Source organism: Lepidochelys kempii, chromosome 11 (genome assembly GCF_965140265.1).
Source record: "Lepidochelys kempii isolate rLepKem1 chromosome 11, rLepKem1.hap2, whole genome shotgun sequence".
NCBI classification, from domain to species: domain Eukaryota; kingdom Metazoa; phylum Chordata; order Testudines; family Cheloniidae; genus Lepidochelys; species Lepidochelys kempii.
In genome coordinates, this window is record NC_133266.1 from 44,885,961 (window position 1) to 44,910,843 (window position 24,883).

The window sequence follows — 24,883 nt, forward strand, 5'->3', positions numbered from 1 at the left end:
GATTACTTACAGGTTGGTTATTCTTAAACCACTCAATTTCAGGAGAAGGATCCCCAGAGATTTCACAAGTCAACAATACATCTTGTCCTTCATCAATGTTTTGAGATTTGGGCTGTGTGATGAAGGCTGGTGCATTTGAGCGCTCAGGAGAAAAGGTCATATCAAACTGGCATCTGACAAGGCCTTCGTCAGTTTTACCTTCACACGTAAGTATTCCTTCATCTTTATGACTAGCTTTTTTGATGGTTAGAGTGTGATCACTTCCAGATACACCATATCTGTAATCTTCTGAGTTAGGTAGCTCTATTCCATTCAGCACCCATTTCACTTCAGTTGCACCATCAATGTTAGCTTTCACAGTAACTTTCTGACCATCAGACACAGTCATTTTAGTGGAGGAAGCTTTAATTTCTGCATGTGATCTTTTGGCTTCTTCAGAAACTGCTGACTTTTTAACAATTTCTTCTTGGACCACTGCTTTTTCTTGAGTTGTCACTGCTGATTTCTTCTGGGTAGAAATTTTAAGTGCCTCAGCCTCTTTCTCAACTGATTTAGACTTTTCAGTCATGCTTGACACTTGGGAATGGATACTTTTAAAAACTTGGCCAACAAATTGGAAGTTAGTTTTAGATACACCACCTTCCCCAGTGATTTCACAGGTATATGCACCTTGATCAGACTCTGTAAGGTTATGGATTTTGAGTTCATAGGTGCCATCTGCTGAATAATGAAACATGAAATGGCTGTCTTCTTTCAGTTTGTTGCCATCTTTATACCAGGATACTTCTCTGACACTTAAGATACTGCTTTCAGCTGCACAGGAAAACCTTACCTTATCTCCACAAGCTTCCACTTTCAGCTGCTGAGTTATCCTGGGAGGAGCAACAGTTGGTAACTGCACTTTCTCCACTGGAGTTGTCCTGCCTTCTGCTGCTGATTTAGCTTTTGCATGAGCAGTAGGTGGTTCAGGGGATTTTACACGTTTAGGTGATTTAACTGGCTCTGGAGACTTCACACGAAGCTCAGGAGATTTGACTTTTGGGGGCGATGTAATTGCTTTTTCAGGAACCCTTGCACTTTGTACAGTCAAAGTAAAGTGTGCTTCCTGTCTTCCTTCAGAGTTTTCTACCACCAAAATGTAACTTCCTTCATCTGATGTCTGGACAGAAGAAATCTCAAAAGTAGATTTGTATTGTGTTCGTGTAACTTGGAAGCGCCTGGAAGAAACAATGGCTTGACCTGCACGTAACCACGTTACTGTTGGTGTTGGTTCACCATCAATATCACAAGAAAATCTTGCAGTTTCCCCTTCAGAGACAGTGATGGATCGTGGTTTTGTTAATATTGTTGCTGGAAGAGTGGTCTTAAACTTCTTGAGTGAAGCCCTTTCCTCCAATGATTTTTCTTCAGCTGCAGTGATTTTCTTTTCAGCAGAAGCATAGCGTTCGTATGACGAGAGTGATTCTCTAGTCTCTGTCATTTCTGATTTGACCTCTCTTACTGAAGAACTAGCCTCTATTGCAGATGTTTTCTTAAAAGAGGAAACAGCATAAGCCTCTGTCTTTGTCAAGTCAGGAAAAACTGGTCTTGGTACTTCCTCATCTCTGCGCTGGGAAGAGTAGGTAGTATAATCTCCTCCCGTAACATCTAATGTCGCATAGTCAGAACATTCTCCTTTGTAGTTTGTGCATACAACACGATATGTTCCACTGTCATCAATATGGCAGTCAAGAATCTCCAAGGTTAACACACCACTGGTATTAGTGAAATGTATCTTACTGCTCTCTTGGATTTCAATACCATTATGGTACCATTTCACTTCAGCTGTTGGTTTCGACTGGACGTTCAGAATGAACCTGGTATTATGATTGCATGGCACACGATGAGAGCGCATTCTCAGAGTGATGCGAGGGGTGTGGTCCAAAGTGAAAGGCTGCTGAGTCAGAACTTCGTATTTCCTTTCCATTGTTTTCTGAGTTTTCAAAGCAGCTTTCATGGAGTCATACCTGGAGAAGATATCAAATCTGGCCATCCTTTCGAATCGAGAGAGTGATCTTTCACTAGTCACCGGGCTTGGTGAGCGTGGCCGAGTTCTCTCTGGGGTAGGGGATCTCCTTTCAGTTTCTTCTGCAGGCCGTGAATGGGGCCGAATTAATTCAGATACTGGGCGCATTAATTCAATATAAGTTGGAGAAAGAGATCTTCTCCTCCTTAATAGCCTTGAGGGTGGTGAAAATTCCCTGTGAACACGTTCCACCATTTTTATTTCTTCTTCTTCTTCTGATGTAATCTCCGTTATTTCTCTCTGTCTCCTCCTCACTCTGCTCTCTTCCTCCTGTGCCATACGCTCAAGCTCGCTCTTGTATTCGGAGAGTCGCTGAGTTGTGATAACTGGACGAAGCAATTCTTCATCCTCTCTTTCATCCATTATTCTCTGTCTTTGCTTTGGTGGCCTATAGACAGCCCTGTCATGGCGTTGACGAAGTTCTGCATAACTTGCTCCAGTTTCAGCTTTAGATGGGATGTGATAGGTTGAGTACCTCAGCTCTCTTTTTCTGGCTTCCTCTGTACTGATCTGCTCCCCTGCTGAAGAATAACGAAGGGCAGACAGCTCAAAACGTGGAGGGCTTCTGCTTGGTGGTGAAGCAGAAAAGCCTAACTCAAGTTCTTCTTCAAGACGCAGTCTTTCCTCTTCAATTCTCTTCATGGCTAAATAGTCATCAATAGGTAGGAGTAATTCCTCATCTGATAGGTCACTGAGTGATCGCCTTCTTGGTCTGTAATAAAGCTCATAATCAGGAGATGGTGTTCGACGGCGTGCTGGTCTCACAGTTTCAAGGTCATCTTGTGACAGCTTTGGTATGCGCCATTTAGGTTTATACTGATCAGAAATGCGTGGGAGTGGCATCACATAGAACTGTTCCCATCTAGACAGGCGAATGCGCTTTGGCCGTTTCTGAACAATTCTGTCCAGTTTTCCTGGCATTTCATACTGGTCTCGCAGCTTCTTGTACCACTTCATATCTGACATAGGCACAAACTGTTTAATGGTCTGATCTTCTTCAAGAGCAGTGCGTACATGCCTGCGAGGCTCTGGTATCTCGTACGGCATGCGAAGTCTCCTTTCTTCCTTTATTTCTTCCTTCTGAATTTCATATACACCTTTAACAGTCTTAGTACTCACCGCTGGCTTATACAGCGTGGCAGCTTCTCTTAGAGCTTCCTGTGCAGCTTGTGTTAGTGGAACAGTTTCAGTCCCAGAAAGGATTTCTGCCATTCTTAGTGTCTTGTCAATTTGTTTTTGTACATGCTTTTCCCGTTCTTCTTCTGTCTTGTACTCGTGCTTGACATATGTCAAGCGTTCTACTTTCAGGTAAGCCTGACAACTTGCAGATCCAGCACTGTTTGTAGCAGTAACTCTATAATAACCACTGTCTTCTGGTAAAGTATCTCTGATGTGCAAAGCATAATAGTCCAAGCCTTCATAAACAACTTCAATGTTGGGACCACATGACAGAGGTTGACCATCTTTCTCCCATTTCAATGTTGGTTTTGGTACACCAGATATTCTTATCTCAAAGCACACACTTTGGCCTTCTTGGCACTCTGCATTTGCTAATAGTCTTTTGAACATCGGTCTTAATGTGGTGTCTGCTGGAGGTGGGTGTGGAATTACAGTCAGCTTAGCTTTGCAACTGTCTTCACCATATTTGTTGCGTGCCAAAACACTATACTCAGCATCATCGTCCTCAGTAAGTTTATGGATGGTAAGTTGATAAAGACCTTTGTCTGATTCAAAAGTATACTTCCTATCGTCATCACCTGGTTTGATTTTCTGACCTGATTTGAACCATGTTACTCGAGGTTCTGGGTGGACAGTTATAGTTACTCCAAACCTGACATTTTCATCAACATAGGCAGTGTGGTTATACAGAGGCAGAGTAAATTCTGGTGGCCTCTCTAGAAGTCTCATAGTATCCACTCGGCGTTTCACTTTCTTAACTGTTCTGTATCTATAATACTCAGAAACTTCTCTCACACCTTTCACAAATAGTTCTGCATAGGAACTATCTTCACCATAGTCATTTACTACCTTGCATCTATAGGTACCATCATCTGATTTAGTAATGTCTTTGACATACATGGTTGCCACTCCTTCCTGGTAGCTGATTTCATACTTCCCATTGTTCTCCAGTTGCCTGATACCAAAGTACCAAGTCACTTGTGTGGACTGATCGTAATTTTCAATCTTACATGTGTATTTGGCATGCCCTCCTTCTTCTACAACAGCATGCATTATCTGCCCAGAAATGGGGCCAATGTCAATTGATGCAACTTTTACTTTGGCAACTGTAACCCCTTTCTGAGATCTAATTGCACCACCACAGGAAATGCGAGCTACTGACACAACCATATTCCATTCTTTCTTCACCAGGGTCTGGTAGTACCGCCTATGTCTTAATGTTTTGATGACTTTAGTGCTTATCTTTTCCGTCCTCTGTTTCAGCCACGGATGACTAAGTGCTTCTGCTGCAGTCATACGACCTTTCCTTTCCTTTACTAGTAGGCGATCAACAAAGTCCATGGCCTCAATGCTTATATCTTTGAATGCTTCATCATCAAAGTTGTATTCAGCACTGATGATATTTTCAATAGTCTGTTGGTTTGTTTCAGCAATGAAAGGATTAATACCACTTAGAAGTATATATACCAGGGCACCAAGTGACCACATATCAGTAGCTGTGCTGACCACATCATGTTGATGTACTTCAGGTCCATAATATTCAGGAGAAGTAAACTGAAGTCTGAAGTTGTCACCAGGCTTCAGCTGTCTAGCCTGACCAAACTCAATAATTTTAATTGTGGAGCTTCTTCTTGTGAAGTAAATGATATTCTCTGGCCTGATATCAAAATGTCCAATGTTTTGACTGTGTAAGAATTCAAGTGCTTCACAGACCTGATGTACATAGTTTACTATTTCTCTTTCACTCAGTTCAAATGAGGTTGTACTAATTCTTTCAAAGATGTCAACTCCAGATATGAACTCAAAGATCATGACTAATTCTTCTAGGCTTTCAAATGATTCGTGAAGATACAAGATATTTCTATGCCTAGCAATGTTTAGGATGGAAATCTCTTTCTTTACTGAAACTTGGTCAGCTCCCTTTACTTTAACAAATTTGGCCAGGAAGGTCTTCTTGGAAACTGTTTCAACACAGCGGTGAACAATTCCAAAATGCCCACGCCCAAGCTCTTCAGCAATCATATATTTGTCATAGAGTTCCTTTGTGGAAGAGTGAGATGCTTTAACTGTGGTGACTTCTCTGGTCTCATCAACTTCTTCATCATAGTTCAGCATTCTTGTCTTATCTTCCTGTGTTATAATTGGCTCTGTAGGTTCAGAAGGCTGACTTTGCCCAAATTTATTTTCTGCAATTACACGGAACTGGTAGCTTGTCTTGCCAAATAGGTTTACCACAGTGTATCGGGTATCACGAGCTTGTGCAACACGAATCCATCTCTCTGCTGTAGTAGCACGTTTCTCAATGATGTAGTTTGTGACTCTGCTTCCACCATCAGCTGCTGGAGCAGTCCAGATCAAGTTAACTGAATCCCTTGAAATGTCACTTACTTTCAGACCCCTTGGTGGATCAGGTACATCAGCCACATCTAATTCAACTGTTTTTTGATCAATGCCAAATCTATTTTTAGCACAAACAATGTAGAAACCTGCATCTTTTCTGTCCACACCATTTGGAAAAACTAGAGAGGTGAATGATCTTGTAACAATAACTTGGTAGTGTCCATTGTTATCAATGAGATCTTGTCCTTTCTGCCATGTGATCACTGGATCCGGCTTGCCACTGAATGGAATCTTGATGCTGACCACTTCACCTCGGAGAGCGTGAACAGCTCCCATACCTTCAAGATTTTTGGGCAAGTGAATCTTAGCAGGAACTGTAGCAGAAAGAAAGAAAGATCCCATCAGTACAAACAATATTTTAACTAAAACACAGCAGGAGAATTCTAAACTTTGGAAAGTTAAATAAGAATTTGACTAAAGCATCAAAACACTTTATTCACCTTCAACATCCAAAGAGGCAGTGCCAGAGACAGATCCTCCCTGATTGGTAGCTCTAACTTGGTAGACAGTGGCATCATCGTCTGTTGCATTTGTAATGACCAGCTGGTGATATCCACCTTTAAATTCTTGTATCTTAACCTTTTCACCATCTGGCAAGATCTCTTTACCCTGTCTAAACCATTTAACAATAGGCTTAGGTTGACCGGTGACTTTGCAAACAAATGTGGCAGTGGCTCTGAATTTCACATTCAAGTTTCTTAGTTCTTCCTTGAAATGTGGTGCTTGAATTGGTACATCAGATTTTGGAATGACTGGTTGTGATACTTCACTCCATTCACTTTCACCTCCTAGATTTTCACATTTTACACGGAATTCATATTCAAGGCCTTCAACAAGACTTTTCACAGAGTAGACTGTTTCACGAATTTCTTCTGTTGTTACTGCAATCCATTTGTTTTGTTTCTTTTCACGTTTCTCGAGGTAGTAATTTCTGATCTTTGCACCTCCATCACTAGCTGGTGGTTTCCAGGACACAACACAAGAGTCCTTTGTAACAGCAGTTACTACAGGTTGACTAGGTTGCCCTGGTTTTTCTGTAAAGAATAAAAAGATTCAAAACGTTAAATGAAGTTAGCTTAGTAATTCGCAGATATATGTAAACTCGTATTTTGGTGCACACTTACCAAATGGACTTTTGATAACAACAACTGATGAAACCTCTAGTGCTTTGCTAATGCCATACGTATTCTGAGCAGACACACGGAAATAATATCCTGCATTTTCAGTTAGGTTAACAATTCTGCACGTCGTGCTTGAAATGCTTGAAGATACCAGTTGCCACTCTGTGCCTTCCTTAGCTTCACGTTTCTCTACCACATAGTTTGTTATCAAAGCACCTCCATCATCCTCAGGTGGCTTCCAGCTGATTACCACAGAATTCTTCAGTAGGGCTTCCACAACAATTGGCCCTGTTGGTTGATCTGGTTTATCTATAAAAGGAAAACATAGTATTTTAGTTATCTGCCAGTAAATATTTTAGAGAATATTATTCAGCAGAATTATTGGAAATAGATTAAATACCTTGTATTTCCACATTAAGTACAGTGTCAACTGTTCCAAATATGTTGCTTAGTTGCACTTTATACTTCCCAGCATGGGTCTTATGCTGGACATTCTTAATGACAAGATGAGTATAATGCTCTGTGTTCTCAATAGTAACATTTTCTGAGTCTCTCAAAGGTTTCTTATCATGGAACCAAGTGATAGCAGGTACTGGGCGACCAATGTATACAATATGGAGGCGAAGGGTGCCACCCACACCTGCATAATATTTCTCTTTCAGTGGGAAGCCAGAGTGGAACTGAGGAGGAGCCTGCAGGAGTAGCTTGCCACTAGTTTCAATCTCTCCAACATCATTGGTAGCCATGCAAGTGTAAACACCTTCATCTTCTTGTTCTTCTGTTATTACAGTCAGTGTATGGGTGCGTCCATCTGATGACATTCTGTATTTTCGGCTTTGTACCAGTTCTTTGCCAAAACGATACCATTTAATGTCAGGAAGAGGTCTCCCAACAATCTGGCATGTCAACTGAGCTGCTTCCCCCAGTTTAGTTGTAACATCCTTCATTGCTTGTCTTATGCCTGGTGCTTCTCCAGCTATAACATTGAAAGGTTAAAGATAAGAAAATTATTAAATGTTCCTCCACTATTACTTTATCTATACACATCCTTCACGTATACCTGTCACCAATTTACATTTAAACTTGCAGGCTTATTCTTTAAGACTATATAGCCAATATATAATGTTCATGAGCACAACATCATAGTTTACCAGGACATAAAATACCATTTAATCTGTCACATAAATTATAGTGACTAGGATAGTACATTTAAACTTACATGTTAATTTAGTCTTTACTGTCATAGCTGTTCTTCGAGGTCTGCTGACTCCAGTCTCATTTTCTGCAAAAACCCTGAATTCATATTCTGTTGCCTCCAGTAAACCTCCCACTGTGAATTGTCTGTCTTTGATACGTTCTTTATTGCACTTTTTCCATGCACTGTCTCCAGACTGACGATATTCAATCCAGTATCCCAGGATATCTTTTCCACCATCACATTCAGGCCGTTCCCATTCTAAAGTAATGCTATCCTTAGATGTAGAAGTGATCTCAATTTCTCCAGGTTGACTTGGTTTGTCTATAAATTACAGAGTATTTACAAAAGTTAAATTTCACTTCTCTAAGAACTTCACTAAATTGCTTTCCAAAATGTCAACTAATTCAAAGAGTTTTCTTACCAAATGGATCTTTGCACACCACTGGTTCAGAAGCAGGGCTTGGTTCACTCTCACCAATGTCATTTTGGGCAATGATGCGGAACTGATATTCAGCATCTGGAACAAGTCCTGTGACTGTGAACATTGTAGTTGTGATTTGAGTCTTGTTATGCCTGACCCATTTCTCTGTAGATGTCTCTTTACGGTCAACATAGTAGCCAGTGACACGAGAACCACCATCATCTTTAGGTCTGGACCAGAATAAGCTAACAGAGCTCTTTGTGACATCAAGCACTTCTGGTGGATTGTTTGGAGGCTCTGGAGGATCTGTTAAAAATAACATAATAACCATGTATTTTTAAAGCTCGTGTGTGTGTGTGTGTGTGATTGTACTTTTACAAACATAAGAGATGATAATTAAAACAGGAAGTTGATTGTACAAAAATCTACTCACTCAAAGGTGTCTTTGGTACAACTGGTTCTTCAGATTTCAGGGACTTGCTAATACCAAACTGGTTTTCAGCAGAAACACGGAAGTGATACTCCACATTTTCTTTGAGTCCTTTCACGACTAATGATGTTCCCCTCACTCTGGAGTCAACAGTGTACCAGGCAGTCTTAGGTACTTCTCGCCTCTCAATGATGTAACCAATAATATCCGCCCCACCATCGTCAGTAGGAGGTCTCCAGCTTACTCTGACTGAGCGAGTCTGTATGTCATCATACTCAAGTGGCCCTTCAGGTGGATTTGGAATTCCAATCACTCTGACCTGTATATAAACAGCCTTCTTTGCACATTTGTTTTCAAGTGCCAAATCATAGGTACCAGAATCTTCTCTTTCTGCATCTTTGATCACAAGTTCAGTGTGTGTCTCAGAAGTTGCTATCATTGCTCTCTTGCTGATGTCATGGCCTTCTTTAGTCCATTTGCATATCGGTATGGGTTTACCCTTAATTGGTACTGTAAGCCTGATAACTCCACCTTGTCTCACAAACAGACCTTCCTGGTATTTTTCAAGTTCACAATCAGGATATTCTGAAAATAAACCCAACATGTTATGTTACATCTATTTTACAGATATTCTGTCATATCTGTTTTATGCAAAACAATTGCTTATGTCTATTTCAGCAAGAACTAAGACCTAAAACGTCTTACCAAGCATTTCTGTTACTTTGATTGTTCCCGGCACATCAGCAGGTTCTCCAGGCCCACCAGCATTACAGGCCATCACACGGAATCTATACTCTGCGCCTTGTGGTAGATGTGTCAAGGTGTATTCATGTATCTTGGTTGGAGTGGTGTTACATTTGGTCCATTCAAACTGATCAACCTTTTGCATTTCAAGCAGGTAGCCAGTGACTTTAGAACCTCCTTCTTCTTCCGGTGGACTCCAGGCCAGGGACACTGATGTTCTTGTAGTATCAGTAACTCTTGGGTTCTGAGGTTTACCTGGGGGAGCTGGAATAGAAGATCAGATAGCAGGTAAATATATTTTAAGATAGTTCTATGTTTAGTTTGAATATGTAAAAGTAAAGCAAAATGTTAACATGCACCATTTGATAAGTATTTAGTAATAGTGATGTTTACACAGGAAATTAATGAAGAAAAAAGATTTTTAAAATATTATTTGTATATTAATTTAATTAAAATATCTGCTGCAGTACATTAAGCTATCCAGATGAAAAATTTTAGTTTGTTAAACATAACAGCAGGTCTCAACAGTGACATTCCCCTCTGCCTCAAATGTTCTTTTCTCCATGTAGGAAATTATTTACCAATTGGATCCATAGCAACAGCAGATTTGGAAGGACGGCTTGGTTTGCCTGTGCCTCTGGCATTGATAGCTGTGACACGGTGTTCATATTCTAGTCCTTCAATCAGTCCAGTGGAGCGATAACGTGTCATAGTCACTGGAATTTTATTTACACGGACCCATCTATCTGCTCTGACTTCTTTGCGTTCCACAATATAACCAGAGATCTGTGAGCCACCATCATCTTCTGGCGGATGCCAGATAAGTGTCATGCCTTCGCGAGAGACATCTGACACTTGTAGAGTGTCAGGAGGACCAGGAAGACCTGAAACAAAAAGACACAGAATTAAGAAAGAAAATATGAGAATGCATTTACAAATGTAGCTTCTGGGGACTAATCCATAATACATGCTACCTACCACCTGTAGTGCTTTTCATCACCAGATCACAAAGGAGAAAGCTGAGGCTGAGAGAGGTGAAGCGATTTCCCTAAGCTCACCCAGCAGGCCAGTGCGTACACCTGGGAGTAGAACCTAGGTCTCCAGAGTCATAGTCCAATACTCTATCCAGAGCATGTATATTATGCATATACAGGGCAACATATTAGTTTTAGATGTGGCATTTTTCTCCACAAGTATAACATGATTAGTATACATGAGAGTATAGCGTATTATTTGGGCAAAGAAAATAATAGGATATATTCTAGGGGATCTAGCCCTGTTGTATCAATACATAGGCCCATGTAAACTGTTCTCCATTTTTAAATGTAGAGAACTGGAGAAAATGTAGACTTACTGATTCTACTCTTGCATTCTATAATGTCAGACTGAAGGTATGATCCAATTCCAAAGCGGTTTGTAGCAGCCACACGGAACACATATTCAGAACTTTCAATGAGTCTAGTGAACTTAAAGGTTGTCCTTGTTACAGATTCAGAAACTGGTAGCCATCCAGGACGGTGTGCATCACGCTGCTCCACCACATAACCACTTAGTGCAGCTCCACCATCCAGCTCAGGTTGTTCCCAGGAGATAGTAACAGAAGTTGAATCAATATCATCAATTCTGATAGGTCCAGTAGGTGGTCCAGGTTTGTCTAGAAAAATTAAAAAGGACATAAGTTACTGTTTTAAAAAAGAAGCTGGGTTGCCATTGTGATAAATTTCATGATGAAGGAGGAAGGATCGTGGACAATCATGTCTTAATAATAAATCCTTACCAAGAATGATAACTTTTATAGTCTCAACAGCAGTTCCAGTTGTGTTCTTCAGTTCAAGTGTGTACTCCCCAGTGTCATGTATTGTGGTCTCACGCACACTTAATTTAGCTACTTTGGCTTCAGTTTCAATCTTGGTGCGTTCTGATTCTCTTAGCTTAGAACCAGCGAAGAACCAAGATACAGCTGGAGGTGGTCGGCCACCAATTGGAATAGCTAACTCTATGGGTCTGCCAGCTGGCACATGAACTGTCTTTTGAGTTATTCCAGCAAGATCAATTGTGGGTAACACTATTAAAAAAACAAAACAAAACCTTTTTAATATCCATTTTATAAATAAAATGTCACATATTTTGAGTAGTCCTCAACCTGTCCTTTTAACTATTATACCTACCTTTTTGGTCTTGTACAGTTACTGCTGTGACAATCTCTCTTGGTTCCGACACACCCTTCTGATTTTGTGCTCTGACTCTGAACAAATACTGTTCACCTTCATTTAGTGAGATGATTATGTGCTCATAGACTGTAGGCTTCAGTGTCACAACCTTCATCCACTTCTCTGTTCCAGCTTTGCTGGCCTCAATAACATAGCCAGTCAGTCTGCTGCCCCCATCATGTTGTGGTTTCTCCCATGCAAGAGTTACAGTTGATTTAGTGATGTCAACTACCTCCAGTTTCTGAGGTACCATAGGAACATCCGACACCAGTACTGCATCAGATGTTTCACAAGGTTCACCAATACCATAAATATTTTCTGGCAGCACTCTGAAATAGTACATAGCTCCTTCTATAAGTCCTGTAAGTCTATAAAATGTTTTGCTGCATTTGGTAGTTACTGTCTTGTATGCTCTCATGGTAGCCTCACGTTTCTCAATTATATAATTGTTAACTGGTGCTCCACCATCAATAGTAGGAATTTCCCAAGAAATTGTCACGGAATCTTTCGACACCTCTTTAACCCTCACTGTGGCAGATGGGCCAGGTGTATCTAAACGCAAAATCAAAATGGATTATTTCCTATTTGCTCTGTTCCTGATTTGAGTAATTACTGAATTTTGGCTAAGTAAAGACATCAGGATTTGAACTTCATAGATGAACTCATCCTTTAGAAACATATTTCTCTTTGATTTCTACTGTATCTCTTCCTTCCTCCTCCTCCCCTCCTCTCCCACCTCACCCGCCATGGTCTTTTATCATTATTTTCTGGGTTCTACTTAAATTGTAAACTCCTTTCAGCAAACACCGTTTTCCTTCTGTCTGTAAAACACCATGTTTAAGTACAGTGCAATATCAATATGTAATAGTAACAATACTCACCATATACTTTAACAACGACTGTTGCGGATTTCTTGCCTGATTGATTTTCAGCCTCAACCACATATTTGCCAGCATCATACCGATTAACTTTATCCACAATAAGCAGAGTGTAGCTCTCTGTAGTGTCTATAATAGACCGATTTACAAGGTCAACACCCTCTTTGCTCCATGTAATTTCTGGAGGTGGTCTGCCAGATACAGACACCATTAGGCGCAAAGAACCACCAGCTCTGACAGTGACAGTCTTCTTTAGATCATCAGCAAGTTCAAGGTTTGGTATTTCTGATGGGGAGAGGAGAGAAATACAGAATGAATTCATCTTTGAATAGTTTTAAAGAAAAATATAACCTCTCCATAAAAAAAATGTGGGTTTTCAAATTACCTATTCTTTCTACAGGTTCGATTTCAGCTGATGATTCACTGAATTCACTCATACCATTCACATTTGTGGCAGCAACTCTGAAACTGTATTTCTGGCTTGTTTTAAGAGCAGTCACTGTGAATTCAGCATTCCTTAAGGTGGTGGTAGTGTGTGGTCTGTACCACTGTTCAGTGCCTTCTTCTTTCATTTCAAGAACATAGCCTAAGAGGTCAGCACCACCATCATACATGGGCTTTGTCCATGCCAAGCTTATGCTGTGCCTAGTAGTATCCACAACTCTTGGAGCTGAAGGAGGTGCAGGAGTGTCTTTGGAATAGAGGAACACACATTTCATGTTATTGCAGGGAACATTTTACAGTTTAAAAGACCTTATTTAGTAACAATATTCTAAATAATTAGTGATTAGAAATTTATCTGAAATTAACTATAATCACTTTTATTTTAAATTCATTGCAATGCTGGTGATCATAATGAATTCAAATATTCTTTTGGATCCCTTATTTGGAATGTCATTGTGGTTAATTATGAGGCACTATGTTTAATAAGTATTAAAAATATATTTTGAATTTAACTACTTACATGATGGCTCCTTGCACAGGATAGATTGAGAAGCGTCACTCGGCTCACTGTTCCCAGCAGCATTCACTGCAGTGACACGGAACTGATATTCATTATGTTCCATTAGACCTGTAACTTTCAGTCTGGTATCATAAACAGTGTAATCTCTGTTGACTCGTGTCCAGCGTAGACTTCTCTTTTCACGTTTGTCTACAAGATAGTTGCTAATCTCACTGCCACCATCTGATTCTGGTTGCAGCCACTGAATAATGATGTGTTCCTTGCCAATACCCACTGCTTCAGGTGCACCGGGTTGTGATGGAATAGCTGTTGGTGTTCAAAAATATGAAAAAAATCAGATTTTTTTTCAAATATGAGAAAACTCCATAAATGCTGGAGCTAAAAGATGAAAGCACTTACTGAAAGAGTTTCTAGCAACAATGGCTTCTGTTTCAAGTGGAACACCTGACCCATACTTATTGACAGCTCTCACACGGAAGATGTATTCATTATTTTTAATAAGTCTTGTCACCACGCATGATAATGTTTGGCATTCAGCCTCAATAATAACCCAGTTGAGCCTGCTGGTTTCACGTCTTTCTACAATGTAGTGGGTGATTTCTGCACCTCCATCTTCATGTGGAACATTCCATGCCAGAGTGCACTTCTCTTCGGTTACTCTGCTAATAGTGATTTTGCCTGCACATGGACCAGGTGAATCTGAGCAGGGATGAACAAAGGTGTAATTATAGTAGTCAGTGAAAAGCTTCTCTCTCTTTTTTTGTAACTATAATTATGAAATCTAATGAATGTTCACAGCAAACCATTATCTATGAAATACATACCAAGCACTTTGACAAGGACTGAAACTTTCTTTGTTCCACTGGCATTTTTAACTGTTAGTGTGTATTTTCCGCTATCACTTCTGTCACAATACTTGATAACTGCAATGGCCCGTTTGCTGGTGTACTGCAGAGAGATCTTTTCACACAGGTCCAATTCTTTGTCACCTTTGGACCAGAAGACCTTTGGTTCTGGTTTCCCACCAATGGCTGCATCAAGAACAAGATCAGACCCAGCCCTTATGGTCACAATTTCTCCTTGCAATCTGGCATCCAGCTCAGCCTTTGGTGGTGCTATCATAAAGAGATAAAAACATTAATATTATAGTATTAAAACTGCAAGCTATACAATATTTTAAATGACCCAGGAGAATGTTTCTTACAATATTCATCTTTGCAAGTGACAGCACCAGTAGATTCAGATCCTCTGCTGATTACACCAGCTGCATTCTTGGCTAATATACGGAATTCATATTCTTCTCCTTCACTAAGAGCTGTCACAGTAAAGCAGTTTTCTGAGACAATGGTATAGTTGCATTTCAGCCAGCGTCCATCTCCAGCTTCGTTATATGGTTTGCGTTCTATAATATACCCAATAATTTTGCTGCCGCCATCATAAAGTGGCGGAGACCAGCTCAATGACACTGTAGACCTTGTGACATCTGTTACTTCTGGTCTGCCTGGTGGATCTGAAAGAGACAATGTAAAATGAAAAATCTAATTCCGTTGTTGCTTAAATAGTAAAGAACAAATATACTCTAAAAGATACACTTACCAACTGGGTTTTGAGCCACTACTGGTCTGGAAGCTTCACTAGCTTTGCTCACACCAGCAGCATTTAGGGCATAAACTCTGAATTGATATTCCAGACCTTCCACTAGTGCTGTGACTTTGTAGTTGCATTCAAAGGATGGCACGTTGTTTTCCTTCACCCAAAGAATGGTATTGCGCTCTTTCTTTTCAATCCAGTATCCAGTGATTTTGCTGCCACCATCATGATATGGTTCCTCCCAGCGAATGGCCATGGCATTGGCAGACACAGAATAGACCTCTGGCCTGGTAGGTGGACTTGGTGGGACTGATTGCAAAAACCAAGAGAAAAAAGTTAGATATTGCCACTAATTACATAAACCAGAAAAAATAATTTCTTAAAATATGTATGTGTGTATGTTTGTTTTTACCGAATGGATGCTCAGCAACTATTGGTGTGGATTCCACGGGCTTGCTGACACCAAATCTGTTTTCTGAACTGACCCGGAAAGCATATTCCATGTATTTAGTGAGATGAGTGACTTTGATCTGTGTACGTTTGACACTGGAATTTATCAGCTGCCATGCTGTTGTACCAGATTCCCGTTTCTCAACTATGTAGTTTGTAATATCAGTGCCACCATCATCTTCAGGTTCTTTCCATGACAATACACAGGATTCAGCAGAAATGGATGATATTTCAATAGGGCCAGTAACTGCACCTGGCCTTCCGATGACAACCACTGTGACAGCAAATGTTTTCACACCGGCTGTGTTCTCAAGTGTCAAATAATATTTGCCAGAGTCACCTCTCATGCTGTCCTTCACAATCAATGTAGTTCTATCCTTTGTTATCTTGATGGTCACTCTATCAGTTTCCTTGAGTCTCATTTCTTCAAGTTTCCATGTTACTTTTGGAGTTGGTCGCCCACTAATTGGTATATCAATAGCAAAGGTGCTTCCAGCTTTGCAAGTTATAAGTTGTCCAGTTATTCCACTAAGATCTGCTGTTGGTTCAATCTGTGGCTCTTTAATAATAACAGAAGAGAAAGCTTCTCTTGGCTCACTGTAGCCTGCATCATTCCTTGCCCTGACCCGGAACTCATATTCATTGTTCTCTAGAAGACCTTCAACTGTGAAAGTAAGTTGTTTAGTTTGACCAGCTTCAACCCAATAGTCAGATCCCTTTTGTTTCATCTCAAGAAGATATCCAGTGACACGGCTTCCACCATCATGGTCAGGTTTCAGCCAAGCTAATACTGCAGAAGATTTGGTAGTATCAATAATATCTAGTCTCTTTGGTGGAGCAGGCTCCTCGGTGGCTACAACTGGATCTGTTAATTCACATGGTTCGCCTACACCATATTCATTTTCTGCTGAAACACGGTAGTAGAATGGCACACCTTCTGAAAGATCAGTGACCTTAAAGATTTGACGGGTACATTTTGAACTCACTACCTGCCAACTACGACGGCTTGCTTCCCGCTTTTCCACAATGTAGTGATGGATGCGGGCACCTCCATCCAAAACAGGAGCATCCCACATTAAAGTAATAGAACCCCTGGTCACATCCTTAAAGGTAATAGGACCTGGTGGGCCAGGAGTGTCCAGTACCTTGACAGTAAATGTAATAGATTTGCTACCACTGATGTTTTCTACAGTAAAGACGTATTTGCCAGCATCATTTCTATTGCAGTTCTCCACAGTCAACGTGCTGAATGAGTCAGTTATGTGAATGTCAGCACGCAGGCTAAGGTCTGAGTCTGCTTTAGACCATGTAGCAGTAGGAACAGGTTTGCCTAAAAAGGCAATAAACAGCCGAATAGTTGCACCTGCTCTGACAATGTGAGTCTGCTTGAAGTTTGCATCAATATCAATTTCAGGTGAAGACAGTCTGTCAGTTGTTTGGATTGTAGCAGGGACTTCACAGCTTTCTCCCTTGCCTGCACCATTGACAGCACTCACTCGAAATTTATAATGTTCACCTGCCTCTAAGTCGGTGACAGTATATTTGGTAGCAATACAAGTCTCTGCATTGACTTTATGCCACTCTCCTAAGTCAGCTTTACACATTTCAATGATGTAGCCAATTATTTCCATGCCGCCGTCAAAAACTGGCTTGGTCCATTCCAAGCTTACACTTGTCTTTGATGTATCTGTCACTTTTACAACAGTAGGCGCACTTGGTGGGTTTACTGGCTCTCTACATTTAATCAGCCTTGAGACAGCACTTGGAGGTCCTACTCCAGCAGCGTTTTCAGCCATAACTTGGAATTCATATTCATTGCCTTCAGTCAGGCCAGTTACTCTGTATCTTGTCTCAGCAATGGCTCTCTTACTGGATACTTTGACCCAGCGGACACTCTTTTTTTCTCTTCTTTCCAGGATATACTGGTTGATCTCATTTCCACCATCGGATTTTGGCCTAGCCCATGTGAGTGTGATACTGTCTCCTGTTACATGGGTAGGCTCTGGCATACCTGGTGCATCAGGAACAGCTGCAAAATGAAAAACAGCTTAGAAAACATGCAACAAAAGTTGGTATTTGCGTAATTTGTTAAAGACATAAAGGAAACTTACTGTATGGTATTTGTGCTATAATTGGATCAGATTCTAGTGGCCTGCCAACACCAAACTTGTTAACTGCAGAGACACGGAACTGGTATTCATTGCCCTTTATTAATTTAAGTGCTGTGTAACTGGAGGCTTCACAGTTATCTTCAACTAATGCCCAGGCAATCCTACTGGTTTCACGTTTTTCAATCACATAGTGGGTAATGGCAGCACAGCCATCATTAGCTGGAGGCTCCCACCATAATGTCATCTTCTCTCCAGTAACATTTGTGAATCGTATTGGTCCACCAACTTTTCCTGGGGTATCTGTGATAATAAAGCATCAGAGTTATAATTTACTTGTGCTGCCACTTACAATGTAAATATTTAAGAATAGCTTACTAAAAATATCTACAAAGTACCTTGTACTCTGATTGTAATGTCTGCTTTTTTGGTGCCTGATGCATTCTTGGCTTCTACGGTGTATATACCACGATGGTCCCGAGTGGCATCTCTAACAAAGATAGTGCTATATCCAATAACGTTTGTTATTTCAATATTCATCTTCTTTTCAATCTCCTTTCCATCCTTAAACCAAGTCACTTGAGGTACTGGACGGCCTTTGATAAGAACCTTAAGTCTAATGCTCTCTCTAGCTTTAACAGTAAGGCCTTCAAAGTGCTCAGCACCGAATTCAATTGTTGGAGGAACTAAGAAGAAAGATAAAATAAAGTATATACATTCAGTCATATTTATCAAGGTATTCATTCCTACTAAACAAACAATAATAAAGGCATATATAGACTCTCTCTTCTGATTAGAAAATTCAGAATTTTTAAAATGTAGGGATCAATATTATATTGTAAGCTGTCCTATCTGAAATTTTATATCCTAAGAATTATTTTTTCTATGTTAATCCACTCGCCATCATATTAAACCATAGGTTAAAATATTAATTGAAATGTGTTGGTGCAACATGCTGAGCTATTTTAGCAATTTGCATTTCTAAATTCTGCATAGCAACAAAACCATTACCTAACCTAAGACAGACATATCTTTGCAGCTGCCACTTGTAAACCACAGAACCTCAAATTAAGGCCTTTGGCTCTATTTTAAAGTTATCTTTAGTCCCTGTAATCAGGCTTAATTACTGTGAACACCTGTAAGGCACCACAGCTGTTAGAAGCTCCTGCCTGACTCAAAAGGGAAGAGGAATTGCAAACCCCTATCCACAGTGGCTCAGTCAAACCTCTGAGGTTACTCAAACTCACCCCGTGAGTGATCTAATCCCGTCCTACACCCATTCTCAAATGTGTCAAAATGTTTTGGAGCAATGGCTAAAACAACACAATATTTCTGCAATAGACTACTGCCAAAGTTGCAACAAAGAAAAATAGCGAAACCATAACTAAATGTTAATACAGTAGCATAGACAGAGCAGGACCCCACTGTGAATTCCAAGATGCATTCAATAGCAGAGGAAGGCAAACAACTCCTCATAAAATGCTTAAGGAAAAACTCCTGTGTGGCCCCAAATGTAGCAACTGGTTAAATCCTATGGATCCCTGCTGGATGCTGGTCTTGCGTCTAACTCTGCTCTACCTCTGCGTGGAGTGGGAGGGAGAGGTGGGGAAAGCCTGTTGCTCCTGGGAGGAGTGGAATACACTCCCTCTCCAGTCAGCAGCTCATATACCAATATAAGCTAAAAGGTGCCAGCCAGGTGCTTAGCTGGATTTAGAACCTACCATATAAAAATGCAAGTGTAACATACTAAACTATTAATAAATAATGCTTACCACATTCATCTCTGGTCATGATATAGCCTGAAGATTGTGATGGTGGGCTGACTGTTCCGACAGCATTTCTTGCAATCACTCTGAACTCATATCGGTCACCTGGGCTAAGTCCTGTAACTGTATATTGACATTCACTGATATCAATAAAATTGCATCTGAGCCAGCGGTCATCACTTCCTTGCCGTTTCTCGATGCTGTAGGCCACAATCTTACTGCCTCCATCATGCAGTGGTGCAGTCCATTTAAGGGTGACAGTTTCTCTGGTGATATCAATATAATCAGGAGTGCCAGGTGGGTCTGAAAGGAAAATAATTGCATACAGGATTATTTTTATTATAAACCTTCATGATGGCTAACAATATATGACAATATATACATTGTCTTAGTGAAGTGCTTGTTTACTCACCTACTGGAGACACAGCCAAGGTAAATTTGCTTGGCTCGCTAACTGGGCTTACGCCAGCAGAATTTTCAGCATATGCACGGAATTGGTAATCCAGGCCCTCAATCAATCCAGTAATTCTGTATTCTTTACCAGATATTGGTGAAACATTAACTTTCTGCCATAAGATGCTATTTCTTTCTTTCTTTTCAACATGGTATCCAGTAATTTCTGAACCTCCATCATAAACTGGAGCATCCCAAGATATTGTCATTCCATCAGCCGTTACATTGTACACAATAGGTTTGCCTGGTGGGCCTGGTGGTCTGAACTGGTGTTTTGCTACAACGTCTGTTGAGACAAGTGGTGGGCTTACTCCATATCTGTTTTCAGCACGAACTCTAAACTGATATTCAGTGTCTTTAACTAGGTTAGGAACTTTGAAAGTTGTCCTAGCAACACTAGAACACACCATTTTCCAATTGGTTTGTGAAGTTTCTCTCTTCTCAATGCTGTATGAAGTGATTTCTCCTCCTCCATTGTCTTCAGGAGCCTCCCATGACATAACAACACTGTCTGCTTTGATTTCATCTAGTCTTATGGGTCCTTTGGGTTTTGATGGAGGACCAAGAGTTATGACTGTGATGGTAAATGACTTTCTGCAAACTGAATTATCAAGAATTAAGGTGTATTTGCCACCATTGTCTTTTTTCACATTCTTGATACTTAAACTTATTTTGTTTTCAGTTTTCTTGAAGCGAACTTGTTCACTTTCTTTAAGAGGGATGCTGTCCTTGAGCCAGCTCATAGTTGGTCTGGGTTTACCTTTATATGGCAATTCAATGTGCATATTATGGCCAATTCTTACAGCAATTTGTCCTCCAAAGATATCAGAAAGGTCAGCTTCAGGTGTTATTACAAAGTCTTTTACTGTAATGGGTCCAACAGTAACAGCATCGCTCAATCCTTTTTCGTTTTTAGCAGATACTCTGAATTCCATGACAGAAAGCTCCTTAAGTTTTTCAACTTCAAATTCACATGTCTTACTTATGCCTGCATGTGACCATTCTTTTTCTTCAATCATTTTCTTTTCAATAACATAGTCTGATATAATGCTACCACCATCGAAGTCAGGTTTGCTCCACTGTAAGGTAACAGAAGTCTTTGTAGAATCTTTCATGGCCAGATCCTTTACAGGTCCAGGTACTTCCGCAGGTTTAACTGGTTCTGAAGTCTCACAAGGTTCTCCCAATCCATTTTCATTTTCTGCAAGAACTCGAAAGAAGAATGCAGTCTTCTCTGATAGGTTAGTTACCTTAAATGTTGTATGAGAACACTTTGTTGTAATAGTAGACCAGGCTCTTTTGGTGGCATCTCTTTTTTCAATGACATAATTTGTTATTTCAGAACCACCATTAATGAGCGGTGGCTCCCATATAAGTGTAACAGTGCCACGAGAAACATGTTTAAGCTGCAGTTTCTGGCAGGCTGATGGTGTATCAAGTACTTTAACATTCACAAATGAAGATTTTGGTTCACCAACTCCATTCTCGATTGTGAGAATGTATTTTCCTGTGTCATTCCGAGTAACTTGAGGAATAGTAAGTAATGTGGATGATTCTGTGTTCTGAATGTTGTATCTTTCATCAGTTCCAAGATTCTTTTCACCCTTTCTCCATATGACAGTTGGAGGAGGTCTTCCTTTGAATGGAATCATTATCTGTACATCTTCACCTGCTTTAGCTACAATGGAGGTTCTGAGAGCAACATCCAGGTCAATCTCTGGCTCCTCTGCAGAAATAAATAATAATAAAATATGAATAATCTGGAAAACAAAATATAAAATTATTTGAAATACCAAAACCCTAAAAAATGATAATTAAATCAATTAAAGGTACATACCAAGTATATCTTTAGCTTGTACATATTCTGTCATTTCAATAGGCTCTCCTTGCCCAGCACAATTTATAGCAGACACACGGAAATAATAATTGACTGCAGGTTGAAGCTGGGATACAACATACTCAGTTGTTCTCACTTCTCCTCTAGCACTGACTACAGACCATTCTTCCTGCTCTCCTTCTCTCTTTTCCACTGCATAGCTGGTAATTGCACTTCCTCCATCATAGGCAGGCTTAGTCCAGCCCAGGGTGACAGATGTCTTAGTAGTATCCACAACCTTTAGCTTAACTGGTGGCCCTGGTTTGTCTGTAAAAGATATTAAAATTCAATCATAACATTTATCCTCAGTTATTCCCAGACAATCCCATGAAAGTCTGCCCATTATAACTTACTTGGCCCTTAAACAATGAGATGTGTGTGTCTAAGTTATTTCTTACCAATAGGATCTGCAGCTTTGTAGAAGTCAGAAGCTTCAGAGAATGGACCTTGTCCAGCTGCATTGACAGCACAAACTCGGAAATGATATTCACTGTTTTCAGTTAGTCCTGTTACTTTCTGTCTGGTGTCACGGATAGTTTCTTTAATAACCTTGAACCAACTTAGACTCTTCTTGTCACGTTTCTCAAGGTAATATCCACTTATTTCACTACCTCCATCTACAGTTGGCCTGTTCCAGACAACTGTCATTGAATGCTTGGTTATCATAGTGACCTCTGGTACACTAGGTGGTCCAGGTGTAACTGAAAAAAAAAAAAGAGAGAAAAAATGACAGTAGTTCAATACCATTAAAACTAAAACATTCAGTACTATTCAGTTGTATTAGTTAATATACATGTTTCTCACCAAATGTATTTTTAGCTATAACTGGTTCAGATTCCAGTGGATCACCAACTCCAAACTTGTTCACACCTCGCACACGGAACACATACTCATTTCCTTTGATGAGTTTTGTGGTAGTGATGACACATTCCTCTAGTTTTTCAGAAATTAAAGACCATACTACCCGACTTGTCTCACGTTTTTCAACAATGTAGTGTGTTACAGTTGCACCACCATCATCTACTGGAGGTTCCCACATTATGGTAATTTTTTCAGCAGTGACTGTCTTGAACTGTATAGGCCCACCTGGAGGTCCTGGCTTGTCTGTTGAGGACAGGAGAAATGAGTCATATACATAGATACATACATACATACATACATATAAATTACATTTTAGTTTAATACAATAATACTATTATTCTAATTCAGTACATACCAAGTATTTGCACTCTAATGTGAGCTGATGCTGAACCCATGGCATTCTTTAATTTTAATTCATAGTTTCCGCTGTTAAAACGAATTGCATCTTTGATGAGTATAGATGCAAAGTCTGTTGTGTTTTCAATAGACACTTGTGCACTGGTTTGTATCTCTTTGCCATTTTTGAACCATTCAATTGTAGGTATAGGCTTTCCTGAGATGCCAAGTTTCAGCTTAACTGCAGTACCTGCTTTGTATTTCACCACATCTGTGTATTCTGGTTGTACATCAATTTCAGGTGCACCTTAAAAGAGGAACAAAAAAAATCAAAATGGTATAAAGATTTCAAACCACTCAGAGGACTCAAAACCATACCAATATTTTTATTAAGCAATAATAATAGTGGTAATTAATATAAGGCATTGTGTAATATACACTATGCAAAACTTGGCAGTGCCTAGATACTATGGTCATAGGTGTTTTAGATATGCAGATAGGAAAAAAAAAGACAGGTCATAGCTATATGTCACATTTCAGTCCAAAAAATTCTCAAACTCTTTGCAAGTTAAATAATACATTAATTACATCACTACTAAAAATCATCCACATCTCTGGGGGAGGACTGCAGGTAGGAGGACAAATGGTGCAGCAAACACTGCACAACATTTGGGGGAAAGGACATTTTAGCCAAGGACACTGGGGCAAACCTCTGCTCCTATGAAAAGTGTCACGATCTTTAATGTCCACACACAGCAAAAACAATCTCAATTTCTCAGGTCTTGTCCAAGTGGCCCAAACACAGTCAATTGTATGGAACTCAAGTTATCTACATTGGGAAGATGAAGGGCTCAATCAGCTCTGTTCAGATTGAATCTTTGTCCAGAGAGGCTAGATAATGCAAACCCAGTGCTTAGAGCATTATGCTAGCCCTCCAGTTTTTAAACTCAGCTTCTTACAATTGTTTTCTAAAGACTAGGATTCAAGCACTAGTTATATGAAACAATTCTGACTTTAAGCCCTGAAGTATCACAAAATATTATTATGTAATTGCAAAACTCTTACCATATGTATCAACACACGTGATAGGACCTAAAACATCTGATGGATTGCTAATGGAACCAACAGCATTCTTAGAACAGACACGGAATTCATACTGAGAATTTTGCGTTAGTCCAGATACAGTAAACTGAGTCTCAATGACATTGGTGAAACTGCCCTTTGTCCATCTGCCATTTGGAAGATCACGTTTCTCGACAATATAACCAGTGATCTTACTACCGCCATCATAGGATGGTTTTGTCCAAGAAAGACTGACAGAAGTCTTGGAAATATCTGTGACACGAACATTTCTTGGGGGTTCTACAGTAAGAAAAAACAACAGTATTAATAATTAAAAGCAGTACTAGCATTGTCTGTTGGCTTACTGTATAGGAAAGAACATTAAGTGAAAACATTACTGAAAATGTTGATTTCCCCCCCTACAAAGTACACACCACAAGCATCAATTGCAAGAACTGGATCAGAAGGATGGCTTGCTTTTCCAATGCCAGCTGCATTTTCTGCATAAACCCTGAATTCATAGATAAGTCCAGCGCTGATGGTGGTGACTTTAAAGTGAGTTGTGCGAATAAGGGTCTTGTTCGCCTTCTGCCATAAAATACTGTTCCTATCTTTCATTTCCAAATGGTATCCAATGACTGCACTGCCTCCATTAGTGACTGGTTCATGCCATCCAACAGTGATGCTCTCTCGGGTGACATTGGTGACCCATGGTGTGGAAGGTTGTCCAGGTGTTGCTAGAGACATTAAAAGAAGCAGTTAATATATCAT

The 24,883-nt window shown here is 40.0% G+C and overlaps 1 protein-coding gene across 1 annotated transcript in view; it reads right to left on the minus strand.

The window, feature by feature from the left end:
• Positions 1 to 24,883, minus strand: part of TTN (titin) — a 468,699-nt gene that overhangs the window by 2,267 nt on the left and 441,549 nt on the right. The window contains exons 314-343 of the mRNA XM_073306908.1: positions 24,547 to 24,849; positions 24,116 to 24,412; positions 23,070 to 23,357; positions 22,658 to 22,957; positions 22,252 to 22,554; positions 21,815 to 22,120; positions 19,937 to 21,703; positions 19,531 to 19,827; positions 18,157 to 18,444; positions 17,762 to 18,061; positions 15,613 to 17,679; positions 15,207 to 15,509; positions 14,815 to 15,120; positions 14,435 to 14,725; positions 14,010 to 14,309; positions 13,611 to 13,916; positions 13,032 to 13,337; positions 12,650 to 12,931; positions 11,727 to 12,320; positions 11,336 to 11,623; positions 10,913 to 11,212; positions 10,140 to 10,442; positions 9,520 to 9,822; positions 8,818 to 9,399; positions 8,385 to 8,690; positions 7,985 to 8,284; positions 7,166 to 7,741; positions 6,769 to 7,074; positions 6,085 to 6,678; positions 11 to 5,958 (exon numbers count right to left, since the gene is read on the minus strand). Of these exons, the coding sequence (XP_073163009.1) occupies positions 11 to 5,958; positions 6,085 to 6,678; positions 6,769 to 7,074; positions 7,166 to 7,741; positions 7,985 to 8,284; positions 8,385 to 8,690; positions 8,818 to 9,399; positions 9,520 to 9,822; positions 10,140 to 10,442; positions 10,913 to 11,212; positions 11,336 to 11,623; positions 11,727 to 12,320; positions 12,650 to 12,931; positions 13,032 to 13,337; positions 13,611 to 13,916; positions 14,010 to 14,309; positions 14,435 to 14,725; positions 14,815 to 15,120; positions 15,207 to 15,509; positions 15,613 to 17,679; positions 17,762 to 18,061; positions 18,157 to 18,444; positions 19,531 to 19,827; positions 19,937 to 21,703; positions 21,815 to 22,120; positions 22,252 to 22,554; positions 22,658 to 22,957; positions 23,070 to 23,357; positions 24,116 to 24,412; positions 24,547 to 24,849 (19,010 nt within the window). The remainder of the gene's footprint in view (positions 1 to 10; positions 5,959 to 6,084; positions 6,679 to 6,768; positions 7,075 to 7,165; positions 7,742 to 7,984; positions 8,285 to 8,384; positions 8,691 to 8,817; positions 9,400 to 9,519; positions 9,823 to 10,139; positions 10,443 to 10,912; positions 11,213 to 11,335; positions 11,624 to 11,726; positions 12,321 to 12,649; positions 12,932 to 13,031; positions 13,338 to 13,610; positions 13,917 to 14,009; positions 14,310 to 14,434; positions 14,726 to 14,814; positions 15,121 to 15,206; positions 15,510 to 15,612; positions 17,680 to 17,761; positions 18,062 to 18,156; positions 18,445 to 19,530; positions 19,828 to 19,936; positions 21,704 to 21,814; positions 22,121 to 22,251; positions 22,555 to 22,657; positions 22,958 to 23,069; positions 23,358 to 24,115; positions 24,413 to 24,546; positions 24,850 to 24,883) is intronic.